At 37.0% G+C, this 23,808-nt stretch overlaps 1 protein-coding gene across 1 annotated transcript in view; it reads right to left on the bottom strand.

Moving 5' to 3' along the window:
• The window catches only part of LOC131077292 (3-isopropylmalate dehydratase large subunit, chloroplastic), an 89,193-nt gene that overhangs the window by 51,580 nt on the left and 13,805 nt on the right, over positions 1 to 23,808 (bottom strand). The window contains exons 4-6 of the mRNA XM_058014754.2: positions 13,212 to 13,364; positions 12,250 to 12,318; positions 12,043 to 12,159 (exon numbers count right to left, since the gene is read on the bottom strand). Coding sequence (XP_057870737.2) covers positions 12,043 to 12,159; positions 12,250 to 12,318; positions 13,212 to 13,364 — 339 coding nt within the window. The remainder of the gene's footprint in view (positions 1 to 12,042; positions 12,160 to 12,249; positions 12,319 to 13,211; positions 13,365 to 23,808) is intronic.

Raw genomic sequence — 23,808 nt, 5'->3', positions numbered from 1 at the left:
CTCTACATCTCAGTGATATTTTATTTGTGCCTGGAATTAAAAGGAATCTTATCTCCATTTCTGCACTAGAAGATAAGGGTTATCAATTAGCATTTTTTGAGGGTAGAATACTTGTGTGGCTTAAGAAATCTAGTTTTAAATCTGCTCGTGTCATTGGTAATAGATATGATAGCTTATACAAGCTTTCAGCCAAACATGTTCAAGCTCTCATTCATGAAGCTCCTGAGATCAACAAACTATGGCACAGGAGGCTTGGTCATCTACACTTCCAAGCACTTCCCTCACTTGAGAAGATGGTCAAAGGTATGCCTAAACTTAGCCAATTTCATGATGATACTTGCAAAGATGTGCTTTAGATAATAACACTAAAAGTCCATTTTATAAAAGTGAAAGTAGAGCTAAAGAAAAATTAGCACTTGTTCATTTTGATTTATGTGGACCTATGTCTGTTGCTTCACCTAGTGGATGCCTATACTATGTTATATTCATAGATGGCTTCTCTAGAAAGACTTGGATTTACTTTCTGAAAATTAAAGAATTTAAGGCTTTGGTTGAAAATCTATTTGGAAAAAGAATTAAAGTGCTAAAATCTAATAATGGAGGTGAATACACCTCAAGTAGATTTCATTACTTTTGTGTAGAGACAGGAATTAAGAGGGAGTTTTGTGTTCCCTACAATCCTCAGCAAAATCGGGTGGCTGAAAGGAATAATAGATCCATTGTTGAAGCAGCTAAAGCTATGATCCATGATCAGGATCTACAAACCTTATTGTGGGTTGAGGCATCTAAGACTGCAGTATTTATTCAGAATAGCTGCCCTCATCAAGTGTTGAAGAACATGACTCCTGAAGAAGCCTTCACTGGAGTCAAACCTAATATCAGCCACCTAAGGATCTCTGGAAGCCCTGTCTATGTTCATATACCAAAGGAAAAGAGAACTAAGCTAGAGCCTTCCGAGAAGAAGGGCATCCTTGTTGGATACAGTGAAACTTCCAAAGCATTCTGATTCTACATCCCAAGACAAAGGTACATTAAGGTGAGTAGAGATGTAGCTTTTGAAGAAAATATTGCTCTTAAGAAATCTAAAGGTTCCTTGGTTGATGATGATAAAGAACTTAATGGAAATCAAGATATGGATGTTGATACTAACCCTGTGATTCAGAGGGAATCTATTGGGCCTTGTGATCCTTCTAAGCCTCTGGATCCAACTGATGGACCCAGAGACATTGCAATTAGTAAGAAGAGACCACTTTGGGTTAGGAACACCATCCAAGAAGCCAAAAAGTTTGCAGCTCCTCAAGGAACATTCAGAGAAAGCAAGAGACCTCAGAAGCTCTCTAACTATGTCAAAATGATGTGCAACATTATTGAGACCAAACCATCAAATGCAGAAGAAGCCATGAACTAGCGAGCGTGGAAGTTAGCCATGGACGAAGAATATCAATCCATCATCAGGAATGATGTCTGGGATATTGTATCCTCTAAATGGTTGTTTAAAATTAAACATAATGCTGATGGAAGTATTGAGAAAAATAAAGCTATATTTGTAGCTCGTGGTTTTTCTCAAAAGGAAGGCATAGATTATGAGGAAACATTTGCACCTATTGCTAGATATACTTCTATAAGAACTATTATAGCTATTGTTGCAGCTAAGGGCTATAAGTTACATCAAATGGATGTAAAGACTGCTTTCCTTAATGGTGTCATTGAGGACGAAGTCTATATTGAGCAACCAGAAGGATATGAGATTCATAATAGAGAATCTCAAGTGTGTGCAGATTAAAGAAAGCTCTTTACGGCCTCAAGCAGGCTCCTCGAGCTTGGTATGAAAGAATTGATAAGTATTTGGTTAGTTTAGGATTTTGTAAGAATGATGTTGATTCTAACCTTTACTTTAAAGTATTTGATGGTAAAATGCTAATTCTGGTTTTGTATGTGGATGATTTATTTCTAACCGGTGAAGATAGTCTCATCATTAGATGTAAGAAAGAATTAGCTACAGAATTTGAAATGAAGGATCTAGGCCTAATGCACTACTTTCTAGGTTTAGAAGTATGGCAAAGATCTAATGAAATCATCCTTAGTCAAGAAAAATATACTATTGATATATTGAAAAGGTTTGGAATGATGGACTACAAACCTATGTCTACTCCTACGAAAACTAACTTGAAGAAATTGAGTTTATCTGCAGCTAACTCTAATTTTGCAGATCCATCGGAGTACAAACAGCTGATTGGATCTTTAATGTATCTAGTTAACACTAGACTGGATATTTGTTATGCAGTGAATGCCCTCAGCCAGTTCATGAACAAACCAAAGCATTCATCTTGTCGCAGCCAAGCATATCCTAAGATATTTGCGAGGCACAATTGGCTACGGGTTCAAGTATCCAATCAACATTGTCATCACCTTGAAAGGCTACTCTGATTCCGATTGGGCAGGAAGTGTAACCAATAGGAAGAGCACTTCAAGAATTTGTTTCAATTTGGGTTCTGCTCTTATCCCCTGGGCCAGCAAGAAACGGTCCTCAGTTACATTAAGTACTGCAGAAGCTGAGTACATTGCATCAAGTGTGGCGTCAAGAGAAGCAGTGTGGTTTCGCAAGCTTCTTGCTGGGTTGTTCGGACAACCTTGGGAACTGTCGTGACCTTTTCACACATCGCCCCATTGCTAGCGGGGACCCCCTCTTTGTCTGCTTTCTGCGTTGTTAGGTTAGGGTTTTGGCTGCTTAGTGGGCAATTTTGTGTTTCCCGTGCCCGAGTCTCGGAGTTTTGATCATGCCTAGTGTCGTCTAGGGTTTTTGAAGTTATAGGATCAAGTTGCAAAATGTTGATATTTTAATGATCCTAAGTTTTGTCTAAGTGTAAGACCTATTTGAGTGTTAACGTGTTTTTAAATACGCGCATCAGTGATTTTAAAGTGCCAAGATATTCATAGACCTTTTGGGGTTGTTTTCTCTCTCCTAAGGTATTATTTAAGTTGGTTTCGCACTTTATTCCAATATTTTCCTAGCGTTTCGCTCATATTTTTGGAAAATTAGCCCAAGTCTAGTTTAAATTTAATGTTTCTAAGTGATTTTGAGTGGTTAAAATAATAAAATCCTAAGGGAAATCCTTATTCCAAGGGTTAAAGGTCAAATTCAATGCTAGAGGTGATTTTCCCCTCACATTCCAGACTACCCAACCCATTCCCCCACTCAAAATCCATACTACACATGGGTTTCCCCTGAAATCCATACTGGCTACTATTTTCCCCCACTGTTTATCCATACCTGGGTCGAATTTCCCCTAGAAGTGCTAAAATTTGGCTAAGTGTCAGGATTTATCCAGAGTGCATTTGATTTTCCACCAGGAGTGCGGACTGAAGTGCGGACAACGTTAAGGATAATTCCATGCCTGGGTCAATTTTCCACGAGGATTTTTGTGACAACTAAGTGAGGAATTTTGTCCGGATATTTTATCCAGACAGGGATCGAATTTCCACTGGGAATGTTTTTGAAGAGTTTTGAGTCCGGATTTTCATCCAAACTGAGGTCGAAATTCCACCAGGAAGGTTTTTTCCAAGTTAAGTGAGTTTTGAGTGTGGATTTTTGTCCAGACACATATCGAATTTCCCCTAGGGGTGATTTTTTACAAATTGAGTGCATTTTTGTCTGGATTTTTGTCCAAACTCACATCGAATTTCCCCTGGGAGGTTTTTTGTGTGCATTTTGATGAAGTTATGCATGGATTTTTGTCCAAGCATGGGTCGAATTTCCCTTATGGGGCAAATTTTGACATTTTTATGATTTTTGAAGGGATTTTTCAATCCCAACCTATATCGAATTTCCCTGGAGGCTTATTTTGGATTTAATTTGCAATATTTTAATAAATAAGCCCCATTTTTAATTGCTTTTAAATAATTATTAATGATTATTTAAAATTTAAAAGCAAAATTTAATAACTTGCAAAATTATTTAATATTTGAACCTTCTAGAAGCAAGTTAGGTTTTCACCAAGCAAGTATTTATACAAGTGTTTTATCCCACATTGCTTGTGTGGTGAAAGTGAGAGGTGAAAGCAAGTATATGAGAGGAGACTTAGCATTATTTTATTATTATTTCTGCCAGGTGTCTCCATGAAAGCGATTTTTCTCCAAGTTGGGCAAATTTTTTAGCAAGGCGTTTTTGTGAAGTGTGGGATTGAGGATTTATTTTCCTCCATTTTTTTCCAACTTGCTGATCTATTCCTCTTGGATGCCATTAAAGACCAGTTTCAGAATTTCATTTTGCTAAGTTTGGTGATTTTTTCAAACTTTAGCATTTTTGGGTGAAAATTGGCAATTTCAGGTTTGGAGACTTGGCCGATTTTTCCTCCACCATTTTGCTTGCTGTTCAGACCTTCATTGTTGCAGATCAAGGCTGCCATTAACAACATTTTTTAGAATTCTGAAAATTTCGATTTTTTTGCTAAGGAAGGCGATTTTTTGTGTTTGGGGTATCCAACCCCAACTTGGGCAATTTTTCCAAATTGCTGCCATCCTTGCTGCAGATCTAAGCTGCCATTGACATCAATTTTCAGATTTCCATTTTGACGCCATGCTTGGGAAAATTTCAATTTTGCTAAAGAGGTGATTTGGTGCCATATTTTGGTGATTTTTATTCATGCTTGGTGGCTGCCATCATTTCCAGCCTGCTGATTCGCTTCAGATCTAAGGTTTGCTTCAAATTTTGACCTCCATTAATGGCTGCCATTAATTTTCAGACTTAAGTTTTTATTGCCCAGCCAATTCCAACTTAAACATTTAACATTCGGAGGTATTTTATGGAGTTTTCTGTGCATTTTTTAGACCATTTTATCGCTGTTGCAGGTCTGAAATTCCATTGTTAGGCGGTTGTCCTCAGAAATTTTCATTTCCAGCCACCTACCCAATTTTGGCGAATTTGCTTGGGGTTGTTTCCTTAGCAATTTTTCATCATTTTCAGGGATTTAAACCACTTTGCAAGGTGCTGGTAAGTCTGAAGTATCCGATTTTCAGACTTGTCCTCAGAAAACTAAATTTTACCAGCCATACTTACATTATAGAAAATGATTGTTTTGATCATTAAAACTGATTTTTATTGATTTTATGCACATTTCTGAAGATTACAACATATTTTAAAAGTTTGATTTTCAGGTTGTCTTCAGAATTTTGACCTCCATTGTTGACTGCGGAAGGTGTCTTCAGACATTCATTGTGTGAAAACACAACCTTTCACACTTTTCCTCAGTCGTCATTTATCCGGTGTGATGTCAAAGTCAGGATATAAGGAAAGAAAAGAATTGTTGAAGACGCTAGAGACTGGATTTTATCTAGAGCTTAAGATTTCATCCAGATGGAAGGAGATCGCTGATACAAACATGCATTTCCTAGACTTCGACCAGATGCACCGTCGGATGTTTGGAGTCAGAGATCAGGTTCCTTCCCCAGCATATGCGAATATTATGAAGAGTGGCATTTTCCATGTCGCTGGATTTCCACAGTCCATACAATGCAGTGAGCTTATCCTAGAATGCGCACGATGTTACGATCCGCTCACAAGAATGATTAAGAGTCCTAAGGGTGTTGTCATCACCTACCTTGCTAAGGATGCCATTGCTGAGGTGTTCGGAATTCCACACGGAACAGACATGAAGAATGTGACCAAGGAGGATTATGCAGACAGATACACAAAGAAGATGGGTGTATGCAAGAATTTAATTAACAAAGAGTGGATGATTGAGCCTAGGTCTCATCATTCCAAGGCTCCCAAGACACTCATATGCATAGCTTTTAAGGAGGTATATAGTGATTTGATATTCCTACTCAACAGAGTGATGGGGATGCCGCAGGGAGCAATATTTGATGGATGCATGTTCTACCTCATCCAGGATTGTCTTAGAGGAACACTAATGAATTGGTCCAAGATTATAAGTGACAATCTGGATTTTCAGCTGAGGAATGTAGAGCGGTCCAAGTCATTCACCATGACTTCTTACCTGGTATACCTGCTTGCACGATTTGTTTCATACAGAGGATTAATATGCAAAGGTGAAGTCGGGAATGAACAAGGACAATTTAAGAGTTATGAATGCTACCCCCAACTGAGCATGCATAGAATTGAAGACTATAAGAGAGTGAATGATGCATTCACTATGTACATCACACGGATGCTGCAAGGCAGAATCCACAGAAGATTGTCCAAGGAGGCAACAGAGTTAATAGAAAAATATGGATCGTGGTATATACAGTTCCCCACTTTCACATACCTCAGGATTCATGGGTTTCAATCTGAACCCTACATACTTCTTAGGTATCCAGCCAACAGAATGATATTGTTGGAAGTGGTAAGACAGCTTCTAGAGTTCGATGTTATCCAGAGAGAGAAGCACAGGACAGGAATGATGTTCCCTATTTCAGTTGGGAAAACGTCAGAGGTTTGCCAATCCACCATAGCCGCCAGCACTACGAGTGAGGAACTTGCATTCTACCGATTTTCTACCCATAAGAAGAGAGAAAGACTCGATCCAAACAAGAAAGTCGAAAGGATTAGAGGAGAGAAGTTCACTCATAAGATTGACATAGAAGATTATTGGGCTAACCTGATGGACGAGCAGGCACTGAAGAGAAGAATGTGGTCCAGAATGTCAGTAGATTTTATGAGGAAGTGTGGCCTTTTCCTCATTCCTGATCAAGTATTAGATGATAGAGATCATACACATCCACAGTATGAGAGTGAAATGAAGAAGGCAATCCTATTGCCTAATTGGTCAGAGTCAGAAGAGATTGACCTGAATACATTGATGAGAGAGGTCTTGAATTTCTCCCGCCTATGGGTGGATATCCAGATGAATAACTTAGTTGACATGGGTGTTCCCTTCACTTATGAAAAGATGAAGCCGGAAGAGTCTACTTCCGAGGATGGTCAGAGGACTATCAGTGATGTCAAGATTCATGCAGACGAAGAGAGTCAAGCTCCCAAGAGAAGGAAGAACACGTTAGGAGAAGTCAAGGCCAGAGGGAAGAAGATTGAGGATGTGACGAAGAAACAGAAGACTATTATTCCTCCACTTATCATTCCTTCACCCCCTCGCAGTGTCTCATCAATCGAAGTGATTGAAGTAACAGAACAGAATAAGGAGACTCAACAGTGTTCCAACATAGTGATACTACCAGAGAATATTCAGGAATTCCATGCCATGACATCTGCACCTCCTAATAAGAATAATGATCAGCCGGAATCCCCTACTGTCCTTTTGGAAGTTAGTTTGGGAAATGAGGTATATGATTGGACCAGGAATAATCTTGATGATAATGATGATGTTATTTCGGCATTGAAAGGACTTGATCAAGAAGTATGTCTTGATGATGGTATGGAGATGGCCGCTATTCCTAAATGGCTGAGGAGAAGTATGGAGAAAAGCAAACAAATGATAGAGGTACAACCTATTGATGATATTGATGACTACCTAGCTAGGAGTGCTAAGGGGAAGGAGCCCAAGAGAGCGGAGATTTTGTCACACATAGCTAGAGATGAGACAGGAATTCCAGTAGATTGGTGAGAACCTCCAGGCAATCAATGCAAGGTTAGACAGAGCAGTTGCGGAGAATGAAAGGTACAAAGAAGAAAATATTAGACTCAGAGAGTATATTGCAGGGACAAGACGTGGAGATCCCACCCTTATTTCCCCTATTGCGGTTGTCCATGGAATACATTGACACTACGAGGTAGCGAGAGGTACACACTCAGAGGTGGAAAAGTGGATTGAAAGCACAAGAAAACAGGCAAATGATTTCCTTACTCAATTTGTTCATGCATATGATAGGACAACAGGGCTTATATTCAAGATCCAGTATTTTGAGGGAGTTTGAGAAGAATTCCGGCCTATTCAAGACAAGACTATTCCACGCCTCCAGGCATTGAAGAAGATTCGTAGTTCCACCTTGGTCAGCAAGAACATTGTGCATAGTGGAGACAGATACGATTTCCATGGCTGGTATTGTTCACTAGCCGTGAAGAAATCAACTTATGAGAGCGCCCAATCGAGTTGTATGGAGATGGAAGGATTAATTCAGGACATTCAGATGAAGATCCTTGCCTCGATTGAGGAATTATTGGGCGTTGATGTTAGTGATGCTAGTGGTTTACACTTAGCCGAATTAAGAGACAAGATGAAATTTATGTATTTTTGCCAGTTGGACTCTTTGAAGAAGAGTCAGATAGATGACTTGGTCTCTTTGTTGATTCATGTTCATAGTTCGCAGAAGCTCATGCCAGAATGGGAGAACACTTTGAATGCTTGCTCGGATTCATTGGACGTGACTGATTTACAGCAGGATACCTTGCCTAGCATTTCCATGGAGTTAGATTCAGTATTGGCTAGATTCTTGGAGTATACTAGGAGAGAGAGAGAGATGCAGGGAGGAATCTTCTAGAAGATTCCCTATATGATGACTAGGTATCTTTTCATTGGGCCATATGTTGGTGACGCCATTTTTTATGTAACCCTAATTAGGGCAATTCTAGGGTTTTGTTGGCATGATCTCAACCGTTGATCTTAGATCAATCTGGGCCATCCATTTTGTAAGAGACTCTATATATGCCCCTTTGTCTCTCATTTGTAAGGGAGAGTTTTTGTAGAATTGTTGGTATATGCTTCAGCTATTTGAATCCTAATCATTGTTCAATTGTTGGTGATTTTGCTCTTCAAATGTTGTCTTTGCATTCATGGTTCTCAATTCCTCCAAGTTAGATTAGAATTTAGATTAGAATTTATTTTCATGTATGTTAGATTGAGTGGAAGATTTGTTGAATTTATTCGTGTGGAATCCTTAATCCATGCCACTAGCCTCTTGCCGCTGGTAAGTGCGCCTTGTGTGGTCAACTGGAATTTTAGTGAGCATAACTTCAACTATTACGTGTCCGTTGACAAGCATCAACTTGGATGGTGTCAACGTTTGATGGTGATAGCCTGAAAATCTTAAGTATACCTTAGACGATTGCACTAAGCTTGTGTCAATACCTGATTGTGAGACCTTGCCTAGTTTGATTCCACTAAATCTATTCATCATTTCCTACATTCCTAGTTTTAGAATAGATTTCCTGAACCCTATTCTTTTTCCCCCTTTTTTGGTAAGAAGTAAATCCAAAGCCATATTGATAAATCTTAAGTTGTCAGCACACCTATTCCGCATCATTCATGATAATCCAAACATTTGCGTAAGTCCCCAAGTGAAACACAGCAATTCACATCAACCACTAAACTTACCCACTCGTCAAGACCTGACATGTAGAAACCCTGGAATCATTTTAGTTGATCTCATTCTTAGCATCTGAGGTGATTTTGTTCAAGAGAGGGTAAATTACCTTGGTACTTTATTCTGAAATGTTTTGTGCATAAAAAACACATCAACAGGAACCCACTGTCATTCATTGTGACAATCAGAGTTGTATTAAGATGTTTGCTAATCTCGTGTTTCATGACAGGTCAAAACATGTGGAAACTCATTATCACTATATTTGTGATATGGTACAGAGAGGTGCCATTCAGCTGAAATATGTCAGCAATGATGAGCAGATTGCAGATGCTCTCACCAAGCCTCTAGCTCATGTGAAGTTTGAATACTTCTGAGAGAGACTTGGAGTTGTTGAGAACACAACTTTGGCTAAGAGGGAGTCTCAATCCCAGTGATGCACTAAGTTGCATCTTCCACCCTCCGCGGGCAATGCAAGGTGACATTGGATCCTTCTCAAGGAGAAGGTTGACGTGAAAAACCTCCTCCACCCTCTGTGGGCAATGCAAGGTGGACCCATCCTCTGCGGGCAATGCAAGATGGATACAATGAAAAGATCCATGATGAGATGATCCTCCCTAGCTAAGAGGGAGTGTTGAAAATAAATAGCCAATTCAGATTATACTTGATTAAATTTTAATGTTGCCTAGTGGCAATTAAAATTTAAATACATATTGTAATAGCTTAAAGCGATTACAATAATGTAACTTGTAATCATATGAGACTGGTCCTATTTGGGTGTAACGCGCTAAGGCAACATGTAGCTTGTGATGACATTATAGGTCAACACCTATTCATGTAACTTGTAAATAGAATTCGAATTTATTGTATTTTGGCGCCAAGTTCATTATAGCCGACTAAGGAAAATAAATTACTTGTATCTCCTATATAAACAAATCGATGTAATCCATCCTATACACCATTCATGCATTCATCCAATTCAGCGATCTGATCTGCAAGCAATTCAAGACACAGCGAATATACATTGAAGGCATGCCATTATACTCTGGGGTCAGCGAACTCACTTTGGAGAATAGCGAATTCATTCTAGCTGAGTGAATCCAATCAAGGGTGGCGATTATCATCAGATTGAAGGACAAGTCAAATTCTGATCAGAATTCAAGTTTCAGATAAGTCAGTTTGTTCATGCCCTAAGTGGGCGAATTTGTACTTGGCTATCCCTTGACATTAATATAATCTGATCTGAATCTTGTTGCTGGGTTTTTCCTCCAAGAGGGAGGTTTTCCCAGGGTACTGCTGTGTTGTTCTTGTGTTGTTTTGTACTGTTATGTGTTGCATTTAGTCTAATTACTAAAATTAACAAGAATCAATTTGGAGACCAAAGGTGCATAGTTCTACTAGGGACCCAAGGCACAAAGTGGACTTAGCATCAAGGCCCAAGAAAACACAAGTATTTGAGATTTTTCAAGGAAAACTTGACTTCCTCAACACATGGCGATCCAAAAAGGAACATCATAAAGCACAATTGGGCAAAATTGGCAAGGGTTTAGCTAAAATTTACATTATCCTGATCGGGTCCCAACAAATTTGATTGGATATATAGTATTATAATTTATAGACTATAATTTGGCAAGATCTGTACAGACTTAGCAGTCAACTATGGGTTCCATCTTCTCTTTGGGTTCAATAGTGGTTTCGCGGCTAAGTAAGCTTCTACAAACCATAGCTCTATCCTCCACTGGAGTTGAATTCAAATCAGCTGTGAGTGCTAGTTGTGAAGCAATTTGGTTATATAGAATCTCCATATAATTTTAGCTTCCTCAACACACTTCTACTCCATTTTGCTATGATAATTAGGGAGTACTGAAGTTGTTCAAGAACCCAAAGTATCATACTCAAACCAAACATATCAAGATTAATCATCACTATATTCGGCAACTGGAGGATTGTGAAGACAGTTCTCTTCACTTTTGCACTTCTCAAGAGTTGCTCACTGATTTGATCTTGGTTACTTTCTCAAATTTTGGGACAAGCTGGGTATTGTTTCTGGTTTAGTCATAAAAGGGTTGTGTTAGAAATTTAGAATAACATTGTAAATTTGTAATAAATATGTAATTAGGTGCAGGTCTTTAAATAAGGTTGTTGATATTGTTGCAGCTCTCTAACGAGCTTCTTGTACTGTCATTAATATGGTTATTGTAACATTAATGTGGTAGATGCAATAGTGAAATTCTGCATCTATATAATGCTGCTCTCTCTTTTGAAGGGTAGGCCTCTTTCTCTCTTTTCATTTCCTTCTTCATGCTAACATATAGAGGTAAGCCTCTTTCTCTCATTTCATTTCCTTGTTCATACTAACACATAGAGGTATCTAAAGCCATGATAATTATTGCTCAAAAAATTGGTCCTGATTACTTTCTCAGATTCTCGGAAAAGCTGGGTGTTGTTTTTGGTTTAGACATTTGGGAGGGTATTAGTATATATATTAGAATGCATTATGATTATGCTGTAATAAATATGTAATTAGGTGTAGGTGTTTAAATAAGGTTGTTGATGTTGTTGCAGCTCTTTAATGAGCTTGTTATGCTGTCATCAATATAGTACTTGTAATATTAATGTGATAAATGGAAAAGTAAAATTCTAAATCTATATAATGTTGCTCTCTCTCTTAGAGAAGTAAGTCATTTCCTGTTATCTGTTTTCCTTTTTATAATAAATAAACAAGGGCATCTAAAAGCAATGGCAAATGTCACTCAAAAAAAATTATGCAGTGATTGCAAAAGATGTTACCTTTATTAATAATTTACCAGTACCCATTATGAATCCTGCATCAGTATTTCCAATTCCAGTTGCAAACTGCCCAAATGCACCCGCATTGCATGTGTGTGAATCTGTCCCAAAGAGAACCTAAAAGAGAGAAAAGGGTGAATAACAGTTGACATACAGCTAGGAGACCTTATAACAAAACAGAGACTTAAATAGAACACTAAACATTACCTCACCAGGTTTGCAATGGCCTTCTTGAGCAAGAGCAATGTGGCAAACTCCTTTATAATCTGGATTTGCCTAAAGAATAAAAAATCCCAAGCAATCAAAAATAAATATCGATTGCTACTTATTGATAACTACTGCCAACAAGTCCTCAAAGAATGCGGAACCATATTACCATTACACTCAAAAAACCTATGATTATTCCAAAATAATCATAATATTATTGTGCTGTTTCTCAAGTTTACCCAAAGTTTTTTAAAAACTGGTTTTGGTTTTTTTATACATATTGTCTCTTAACTCATTTTTACACTTAAATACAAAACAAAATACAGATTAAAGGCAGATTAAATATTTTTAGCATATGCTTAGGGTATCATAAAGTTTCCTTAAGTTTTTCTTTCAGAAGATTTCTTCTAAAAGATTTATTTTATACTACAATGAGGACTTTCCTTTTAATTTATATCCTGATGAGGGTTTCAGATAAAAAAACATGCCTGACCCTAAAATAGTAGGCCATGCTTCAAGATAGAATGGTATACTGTTTTAACGCCAACTATATGCTTTTTACATAAACCCTCTTAGGTGAAAATAAAATACACTTTTTAAAAGCTGTATGCAATATTTTATAATTAGCATTTTTTTAATGTCTAGTATCTGTTTTAAACTTTTAATCTATATGCACTATACATAAATAACAATTTTTTTTTCTCTATTTTTACAGGTAGTACATTGTTACCAAGTTCCACAGAATTTGCCAACTTCTCCCCTTTCTAAGCATGGGTAATTGAATTCCATTTATAATTTTACACAACTGTGCATGAAACATAATATAACAATGGGGTCAAACTGCTCCATGTAGATATAGCCAATAGGAGCCTGTGACCATCTCAGAAATGAAATAACATGCTACTGTTAAAAAAATTTATTGATGTGTGTGGAATGTTGAAAGACAAAATTGTAAGGCATACCTTGAAGTCACTACGATCTTTGATGTCATAAAAGTACTTGATATTCTGCTCCAGAGAAAAATCTCTTATTATATCCACATTTCTATTTGCACGTTCATCATTAGTAAATATATAGTGGTCAGGTATTATAACAATCTTTTCACGATCCCACACCTGAAAGAAACTTTACAAAATAAGGAACTAATATCCTAAGGCTCAATTAGAAGAAAAAGAAAAGTGCACATTACCACTTTTTTACAACCTGATACCATGTTATTCACTTCTCCCTAAAAAACTCAGAATCCTACACAATATGAAAAACAATCAACTACAAACACAAATAGATAAAATATATTAAAAGAATACCTTTTCAAAGGCAGTTATGGGGGTCTGTCTGTCTATAACAAGTCTTACAGTGAGACTATTATTTTCTACTTAACGTACCTCTGTGTCATTTCACATATGGCTTGGTGATGCTTTAGCATGTAAATAACTTTCTAAGAAGTACATCCAATTATCTTCTGTTTGATTTTAATTATTGATAACACAACATTACCTATCCATCAGTTCTAACAACTACATAAATACAAGGCAGTAGTTCCTAGCTTGCATTGATTTCACATTCAAAAAAATGAGTTCAAGATACTTGAAGCAAGTTCACTTTCTAGAAGTTCTTGACGCATGGTTTATTAAACATCAAATTCTCAAGTTTACAAGAAGTTTACATGGCAAGCACCTCACCTTGTACTTCAAAGTTAAACTACTAATTTCATAGCTTTGATATTCTATTTAAAAACGTATTAAGATTTGTATTAATTTGGAATTAGTTTGTAATCAAGAGACCAGGGCATTTTCGAAAGGCAACCAGCAGAGTCTACACTACGCTGTATGATGACATTTTTGGTTCATCCATGCAAAAAGATCTAATTACTAGCGAGGCAGAAAGACTTTCAAGACAAACCTTTCAAATAGATCTTTAGGTCACTAATAATCTGACCTCTTCTTGTAGACAAAAAAATGTGTTTCTGCCACCACAAGGCCTTGATAACTACTGCCCTCCAAAACATGAACAATGTTTACCCTTAGCAAAGTATCAAACGTAGACAACCTAAAACATAAATTTCTAAACATAAGCAAAGTATCCATCTTGAATGTTCGCACAAGCACACTACTCCAACAAATGTTCTTCAATATATATATGTTTCACAACCTTCAATAATCCTTCTCCAATTTGGCCAGTGATGAGAAACATGAAACGTGCATTAGGTCGGCCCAAAACACCTCTGTAGGGCAAAGAAACCCACTGCAGTCCTATCCAAAAGATAAACAAGACCAAAAACATCCTTGTCACTCATTCCCAAGCAAGCACATCCATCCAGATGTTGGCACAAATCACTCCAAGTCGGCAACTAGGTGACCTGTAGATGAAACATGTAACCCTTTATCAATTGGCCCAAAAACACATGTATCAGGAGAAATTACATATTGTGGTTCACATCAAGACTTAGGTCAACCCAAAACAATTTTGCCACATCCTCCAAAGCTAGCGCAAACACTCAAATACATGGCACACATGAGAAAGCAAGCCCTATCGGCCAAACAGTCACAAATCCCCTAGAATATCAAAAACAGACAACATGCAACCCCAAAGAGATCCGAATCTAATGTACAGACCGCATAGAGACATTCCAAGAACATTGAGCAACATTCCCATACACTCCTTTCAAATTGCCATGCCAAATTAAGTTGGTGCAAGCAAGCAAATACAAAACACTTCATTCGCGATAAGGCAAAAGACACAAACTTGAGATAGAACATTAATAATCACACTTGCAGTACACTTCAACAATTGAAACTTTAACGGAAACATTGCACTATCAACAATAGCACGCCCACACACTGTCAACAAGAGCACGCCCACCCAACCGCAAGAACAGAAACATAAATGAAAAGAAATGCTGAACATTTCCCGAACCGGTCTAACATACAACCAAACTGTCTACATGCTGCAATTACCAAAACCATCCATGACAACACCATTGTCTTGAAGAGAGAAAGATACATCGTTTAGAGCACATGCAAGCTAGTTTCCAAACCGCAAATATATATCTTCAACTATAGAAAAATGCGGAGCACTCTCCCCGACAATCAGCACTACAACTTATTGCAGTTTCATTTTTTCAACTATAAGCGATTTTTGGTAACAGCAATTCATTACTCAGGAGCAATAAGAGAGATAGAACAACAATTTACAACATGCTCATGACCATCACCATCATGTTCAATTCATCATGATACTTCTAATCCTCATCTTAATATGATATCATGATTACTCACTTTTGCTAACAACAAATATACACAATAGTACAATACCACCTTAGTAAACAAGGCATGATGTCCAACACACCATCAACATACAAGTGCAAGCATCAATGACAACACAACATACTGAGGGTTAACATCAATGACAACACAGTATGCTGACACCATATCAGCAACAGGTTGACAATAGTAACTAGGTTGATGTTCAAAGTGTAGATCAACAAAATACAAAAGTATCAACTATAGATCAGTAAAGTTCTAGTTAAGTTTCAGATATCTCAATGCTACCAAAAACAACCAAATAGCCTAGATGACTTAGTCAAACATTATAAAGGTGCAAGAACAAGTAGTTGCACCCAAAAAACCTTTCAAAGAGAGTCTATCACCCAAAAAACCTTTCAAAGAGAGTCTATCACCCAAAAAGTTTTCATATTATGTTACATTAACGTCCTTCATCATTGATGCAAAGCCTTCCAATTTTGAAGAGACAAACTCAATGCAACTATGGAAAGATGCTAGGACGAAGGACTACTATTCCAATACTTTAAAGTAGTGTTCCACGGGGACACATCCCCCACAAAAAAAACTCACATGCCCTGTAGGGGTGATTTTCCGAGACTTGGGGACTTGGGGGATACGTCCCCGCACAGAAACACCACTTCTGCCACCTTTGCTAGGGACGCCACCGGGTCACTTGCTATATGGCACATGCCATTACGTATTGATTGCAACCTCTTAACTTCATGAAAACTAGTTAGCCTTTCATGGGGCACTCACAAAGACGTTCGATTGCAGATTTTGCCTTGAAGATTTCAACTCACCTCTATTTTTATATCAGCACCGCCCACTCCCCCACCTCAACCACCACCACTTTGCCACCGTCCCTCCGCTACCCCTTCACCGTCACCAAATTTAGGCCCTTGGTACCCCAATCCCTAAAAAACCGTCCCCCCATCAGAAAAATTCATGGAACATTTCTCTAAAGTTGTTTGGGAGATTGTGCCTAGACTAGATGGGAAGTTGCTATGTCTCATTTCTTGGCATAATTATATGGGAGTCCCCCAACCTATTGTTATTTTTTGTAGGCCAAAGGGGTAAGGTGAGGGAAATAATATAATAATATAAGTTAAGTTGTCCTAGTAGCTTTATGTTATATTTATAAGAAAACAAGTTATGAATCTTTTGTGCGTTTTGCACACACACCCCATCCCGGGGACCCCCTCTTTTTAGTCTGATGTTTCACGTAAGAGAGAGAGAGGTCAGAGCATTTAAAGTCGGACTTTCTTCGGCTTTCGAAGCAATCTGAAATACGCTGAAGATGTTGAACAACTCTAAGAAGCCAAAAAACCTAAAATGCAGAGTGATGAAATGAAGTTCAAGCCTTTCCCAAGCGCTTCTCATGTTGCCTTATAAATGTTGAGGCAAACACCGATCAGAAGGCAAAATACATTTGTCTCAAACCATCAAATAGCCCTGAAACTGTCAAAGCAATGCTAATACGATGAAATGAAATAAAGCTTAGGCATTTCATTCAAAAACGAAATCATTCTTTTTGCTATTGCAAAGCCGCCCAAGCCCGATGGAAACCCCAAATAGCAAACACGAGGCAATAAGTTTGAGCTTTTTATCAAAAATCGAACAAAGGAACAAAGTTCAACTTTGTCTTTTGCCTTCCATATCACCGATAAAATGTCGAGAAGAGCTCAATCAACAAAAATGCAAGGGGGAATCACCGGAAATAGTCCCAAAGCTAAAAGGAGGCCAATGCTAACATCTTACAGCAATGAAAACTTAACTTCAGGCAGAGTTTGGTGAAATCGCGAATCTTTTTGCCCCTCTTAACCTCTACAATCTGCCAAAGAAAAGCCAAAAAAAAGTGGTCACGTGCACAAATCATTAAGGCACCAAACACAAAGGGTGAAGTCGCGTTCACATGCCCCCCAAAATCGCTGAAACTCTTCCCGAAATGGCCAAGGTCGAAGAACAAAGGGAAAATTTTGGGCATTTTCTATTAAAAATCGTTTAAGGGCAACATTTTGTTCATTTTCTTTGTCAAAGGCCGATAAAAGGCCAAAAATATCCCTGAAATGAACTAAACTTAAAGTTTAAAGGAGAAAATAAATAAACTTTGGGCAAAATCAAGGGAAATTAAAATTCATGTGCCTTTTTCTATCACCCTTCAAATTGCCCTTTTTGCACTTTTCTCTCTGATCGCCTAACTTTTCCCCTTATTAAACCAAGCGCAAAATAGAAAAAAAAGAGAGGAGTTTGTGGGTCCCAAGAAAGAATTAATTAAAATGCCTTTCATATCGCCTCCTAAAAGGCCGAAAAAGTACCTACGAGATGGAGGGCGATATTAAAGTTATAGCAAGGTGAAGATAAACTTTTCCCTAGGCCACCCAAAATTGCCATGAAAAGGCCGACATGGTCAAAAAGAAATCGCATCATTCTTATGTTTGACCAAAGCAAAGTGCAAGTGTTTTGGTACTTTTGCTTCTAAATGCCTAACTTTTCCCCTAAATGATGAAACGTTGAGTTAAGTGAATAAAGGGGGTTTTTGGAGGAAATTTAAAACATGAAGCGACCTTTTGCATTTGTATCCCAATTTGCCGAATTTCTCCCTTAAGCGACCAAGTGACAAATTAAAAAGAAGCAAAGGGAGACGGTTTAAACGCAAGGCAACACTTTTTGGCACTTTTGTCCAAAAATGCCGAAAATTCCCCTTAAACGTGAAGTGCAAGAAATGAAGTAGAGGGAACTTTTTGGCACTTTTGTTCCAAATTGCCTAACTTTTCCCTTTAAAGTGGCGCGATTTTAAGTCAAAAATGAAATGAAGTAAAGGAGGTTCGAATTGTTTTTAAAAGTACACTTCTTTCATTTTCCCTTCCTTTTTGCCGAAACAGAACCCAACGTTGGCTTGATAATAGTTAATATTTGTCAAAATTACTTAAGTTTTTCAAGGTGATTGATTCAAGTTGAAATCAATTGTTTGCAGATTGATGCTATTGGAAGGAGCTAAGATGGCAACCTAAAGCACAGATTGAAGACATGATCGCAATTGAAGCCAGAAAGTGAAGGTGCAGCGCACAGGATCAAAATGGTGATCATAGAGCATTAAAGAGCGCGCCATAAAGTCGAGACCAAAATTATGTTGTTGTAAGTCTATGAAAGGCATCAACAGAACACTGGAGAGATGCACAACTAGAAATTCCAGAAAATCAATTTGTGCATTAAACAGAGGTGACTTTATTGTAAAATAGCTACCTGTGGGTCCCTGTCTAATGCAATTAAAACAAAAGGGATACAAGTCAGTTATTCGTCAGTTACCTGATTGACCAAATTGATGACAAACAGTTGCTGGTAGATGAGGAGGTGGTTGAAGGTGGCAGCTGGGAAGTTAAAAGAAGATAATAGGCATGGGTTAAAGCTACAAAGCAGATTGCAGCCGTCGGATGCAATCAATCCTAGCCCCTGATTCAAATTGTAAAATCTATAAAAGGCAATGTCTCTCTTTTGTAAAGGGTTAGACTTCAAATAGTTAGAATTTGTTAAATTTTTAGGAGTTCGAGGTTAGAATAGTTAGATGCAGTTTGCATATTAGAAGTAGAATAGAATAGGACTGCTATAAGAAATTGTTGTAATGGCAGTTGGAATAAATATTTGAACATTGAAGTATGGTGTTTGTTATTTTTGTTTTCTCCTGTTTGCATGATTTCCTTTCAGTTGGTTAAGTAGAGATCAATGGTTTTAATGCTATGTTACCCGGAAACACGTTTCCGGCTTCAAGGCACCTGTTTCGGAAACTGTCCCGGTTTTGGGGACTTGGGGACAGCCGGAAACGTTTCCCAACCGTCCCCGATCCCTGAAAATTTCCAAAAAATGTCCCGAAAACTCGGGGACGTTCAACATTTTCCTCAGGGACCGTTGACCATCCCCGGGATGACAGGGGATGCCCAAGCCGTCCCGAAGACAGCTAACCGTTTCCGGCTCATATAGCAATAAAATTAAAAATTCAAAAAATTATTATTATTTTAAGAGCAATTAATTTTTTTTTTAAATTTGGATCCCTGATTGTTGAAGTAATTTATTTATTAAAAAGTAAATTTTTTTATTTTTAAAATTGCTTATATAATATTATAATATTTATTATTTATTAATAATTATTAATTTAATTAATACATAATAAATATTATAATAATTTTATAATTTATAATCTTTAGTATGCAAAAAAGTTAACAAGTTTATTAACTTTATTATCACCAGTGATATCATATGAAAGTTTATTAACTTTATTATTATCACCGGCGATATCATATGATATCGATATCATATAATATATTGATATCATATGGGACAGTCATGCATAAGTAAAAAGAAAAACAAACCACCAATGGCACAATTAGCTAAGGCTTCACCATTTGGGATATGACGAACAGGTGAAAATAGGCTCAAAACCACAAATGGATGTGTTGTATTCATGCATAACTGTACAAACAGATAATAGTTTTCTTATTTACAAATAGGAAATGGATAAAAAATGACAAATCTTGTAATTATTTCTATTGGCGAATAAAAAAAGCACAAATAAAGTTCACCAATATTCACATTTTTTTACTGCGAATTAAAGTTCCATTTTGAATGCAGATACATTTGGAAAGACAATCCTAACCTAAGGTAATATTTAATGATTTATCTTCTCAACGTTATTATGTTGCTACTTGCTATTATTAAATTTCATTATTCACATATATATATATATATAACTAGCCGTCTCCTGTTCCGACAAAAAAAAAAGGTCCCAGAAACCCGTTTCCCCGTCCCCCAGTCCCAGAAACTCGGGGTAACATAGTTGTAATGGTGAAATGCAAAGGTATTTGATTTGATTTCAGGTTCATACCGTTGGGAGCTTGATGATTGTAGGTCACCGTGTATGGTTAGTCTCAACCTTACTAGTGTGCTTAGTTCAACTGTAGGTATTCATCTTAGGTTGCACCAGAATTGGTTGCCTAAATGAGTATCTCCAGTCTAAAAAAATCCTTCATCCCCTTGGAGCTTGAACTGTTCTTGTGGAGTTGTGAGGGTGTCTCCAGCGAAACAAGAATTGGTTTATGGAAATTTGTCTACCCGCAGCACCAACCATTTCTAGCATTGTACTTAGGTCTCCTAAACCCTATTTCTTTTGCATTTATTTTTTGCAACTTGAGATCTACAGCACTATCAGATGCAAGCCAACTTGTTGTAAACGTAAGCCCCTTGGGTTACCAAAAAAACACATCATCGCTGAGTTATCCCGCAGTCATGACATGACATTTGGAACCTTGAGGTAGTCCCCTTTGATCATCCAAAACAGCATTAGGGATTTCCTTATTCAAGAGAGGATAGGATACTCAGCATTCTATTTTGTGTTGACCGGAGAGAGTCGGAGCACAATTTTAGCCACGTCAACAGAATCATTATTAGAAAAGGGTCCAATATTAAAAAGTGTTTCTAGAAAAGGTGGCCAATATGATATAATATTAACAAATAATTCTTGTCATTTTCTGTCATGTCCCCACCAAAACACCAGCAGATTATTACAAAGAAACACTAAATTGCACTCTTCAAGGGAAGAAGGGACTCCTATATACTAATCGGAACCTTAAAAATAATCTAACACTTAGCAAATACTGGTCAGCAATTCTTATATTAAATGGTACTCGATTACACTTAGAATTATCCCAGTCGACAGCCAGGAAATAATTAATTAATCATTACATAACGCTTAGAAAGGGCAGCATATCTTTAAGGGTCATATCTCTCCAAACTGTAGGGTCATGAGCCAACCACCAATGAGAGTATAAAACAAGGAAATCACATTGGGCAAAAAGGCATCGAATGATCAAATAGAAAATAAAGAATAGAAATCTGAGCATCGAATGAATGGAAAAAAGCATTTGATCTATAATCAGAAAATAAGACAAATAAGAGCAGAACCTGATAATAATATCAGCCTGAAATTAGTAAATTTATGTGTGGTAATGCGATATGAGTATATGAATGCAATATCTATATTTTGCCGAAATATATAGGGGCAATCAAGGAATACAGATCCGATTTGAATTACAAGGCAGTAAGTTACAGCAGGCTATTGTATTTCTGAAGTAATTGGTATGCTACATATTTATATTTGAATCTAGTATTTATTAATTTGCAAATTTAGTAAAGAACATATTTATTTATTTAATTAACTTGCCAATCCATCAAGAATCTTTAATTAACTTGCCAATCCATCAAGAATCTTAGGATTAGTAATTACTCATTTGATTTTCATAAAGCAATTATATTAGGAATTGGCAAGGAAACATAATAGGGAGATGCAGGAGTACGGGTTCCCTCAATTAAGTAGACCACCCATTGAGTTGGATTGCTTATGGGCCAAGGGGTCAGATTGACTTGGTTGGTTGTTCAGCGCTCTTGGGCTGAGTTGTGGAGGACAGTCTCCCAGTGCCCTATTGTGCTCTCCCCTCAAGTTTCTAATATGGTTGGTTATTAGGAATAAGTTATAGTGTGCATGTTTACAATAGGAATAATCTTCATTATCAATTTGTTTGATATTAATTGATTATTTTCCTAAATTCAATTGCTATTGTGTAATTTAGTGAAAGAATACTCTTGTAAATAAGTTGTATTATTGGATTTGTTATTTTTTAGCAAAAATCAGGTATATCCCAGAGGCACATCACATTTCAAAATAATGTGGGAAATGTTTTCAATTAAAAGAGGTTTATAAAAGGAGAGGTTGGGCATAGAAGAAATCATCAATTTTATTAAATCAAATCCCCTTTTCTTAGAGATTGAATGTTTGTTCATATTCTTGCTTGAGGACAGAAACTCTTTAGGCATTTAGATTTGAGGATGAAAACACTTTGATCCTTTATGGTGGTTTCATTCAAACATCACAGTGGTGCTAAAAGATTGTAGTTGCAATTTGTGGTTGGGATTTCCAATTGCTGAAAGTTTCAAATTAATTCTTGACTTGTGAAGGCTTATCAAGTTAATATATCTTATTTGATATTGGCAAACCTTGCTTATTTGTATTATTGCTGCAAGTCGAACCTATATTCATTCCTGTCATACCATTTCTACTAATGAAATTAATGACGTGAGGGCTGCTCTAATTTTTTGAAAGTCATATTGTAAATTATTTTAAGCATCGTACAAGTATAAAGGAGTGGCATGACTTACATAGGAGGAATTCATTTATTATTGGCCATCATACCAAATGAAAGGTTGAAAGATCATTGAAAAAGGAATCATATTTTGTTCGTTGTCTGCAGTACTATTCAAGGAAGAAGCCGCATCACTCCAAAAGATTGGACTTTGGCTCTTAGCAACTGCCATACCTTTGTGAAAAGGGATCACAGCATTTCAAAGCTGTGATATTTCACTTTATTGCTGTCATACCATTTCACACTTGGCCATATCATTTGCAGCATCATTTCTGGTATTTTGCTTGGTATTTTCAGTCCTTCCTTGAGTTGTTATCAGAGGTTTATTGAATATTGTAACTGTTGGGGTAAAATGTATGAGTTTTAACTTTAGTATATGCACATTTCCCGCATTGTTAATCTCTAGTTTGGTGATTTAATTATTTGTGGTTCTCCACCAGAGTTGTTAAAGATTTTGTGTTTGTTCTAGAAGGCTTGCCACCAAAACAAGTTAATTTCCATTTTGTAATTGCATATGTTATAGAGCTGTGCAGCTTGCCAACAGCAAGCATAAGGTCTTAATATTGTTAAAACCTCCCTTAGTGATCAAAAGTTGTTAAGGTTCATGCTTTTTCATTGTGAATTTGTCAAAAAATAAATTAGAAATCAGTTCAAGACATTAAACAAGTCAATGGTTGATTCCAAGTGGTTGTACAAAGTGAAGCATGTAAAAGATGGGAGTATAGAAAAGTCAACGCCAAATTTGTTGCACAAAGGTTCTCTCAAAAAAGGGAGTTGACTATGATGAGACTTTTTCTTCAATTGCAAGGTACACTTCTATTAGGGTAATATGTTTCTTGTGTAATGTCCTTTTCTTGGGATATTCCTAATTTGAGGCCTGCAAACAATATTAATTACTAAAAAGTAAAAACTGATATTGACACTATTATATAACATGAAATCATGATAATATTCAAATCCATACATTAAGACATCATGATATCTAGATCAATAAATCATAACATCAATAATATTGCATCATAGCATATTCCTCATGGCAAATCACATCATTAATTTCTTGAAAGTGTTAACAAACCGGCAAGTCCCAA

Source organism: Cryptomeria japonica, chromosome 8 (assembly GCF_030272615.1).
Source record: "Cryptomeria japonica chromosome 8, Sugi_1.0, whole genome shotgun sequence".
NCBI classification, from domain to species: Eukaryota; Viridiplantae; Streptophyta; class Pinopsida; order Cupressales; family Cupressaceae; genus Cryptomeria; species Cryptomeria japonica.
This window is presented reverse-complemented; position numbering and strand designations above follow the sequence as displayed.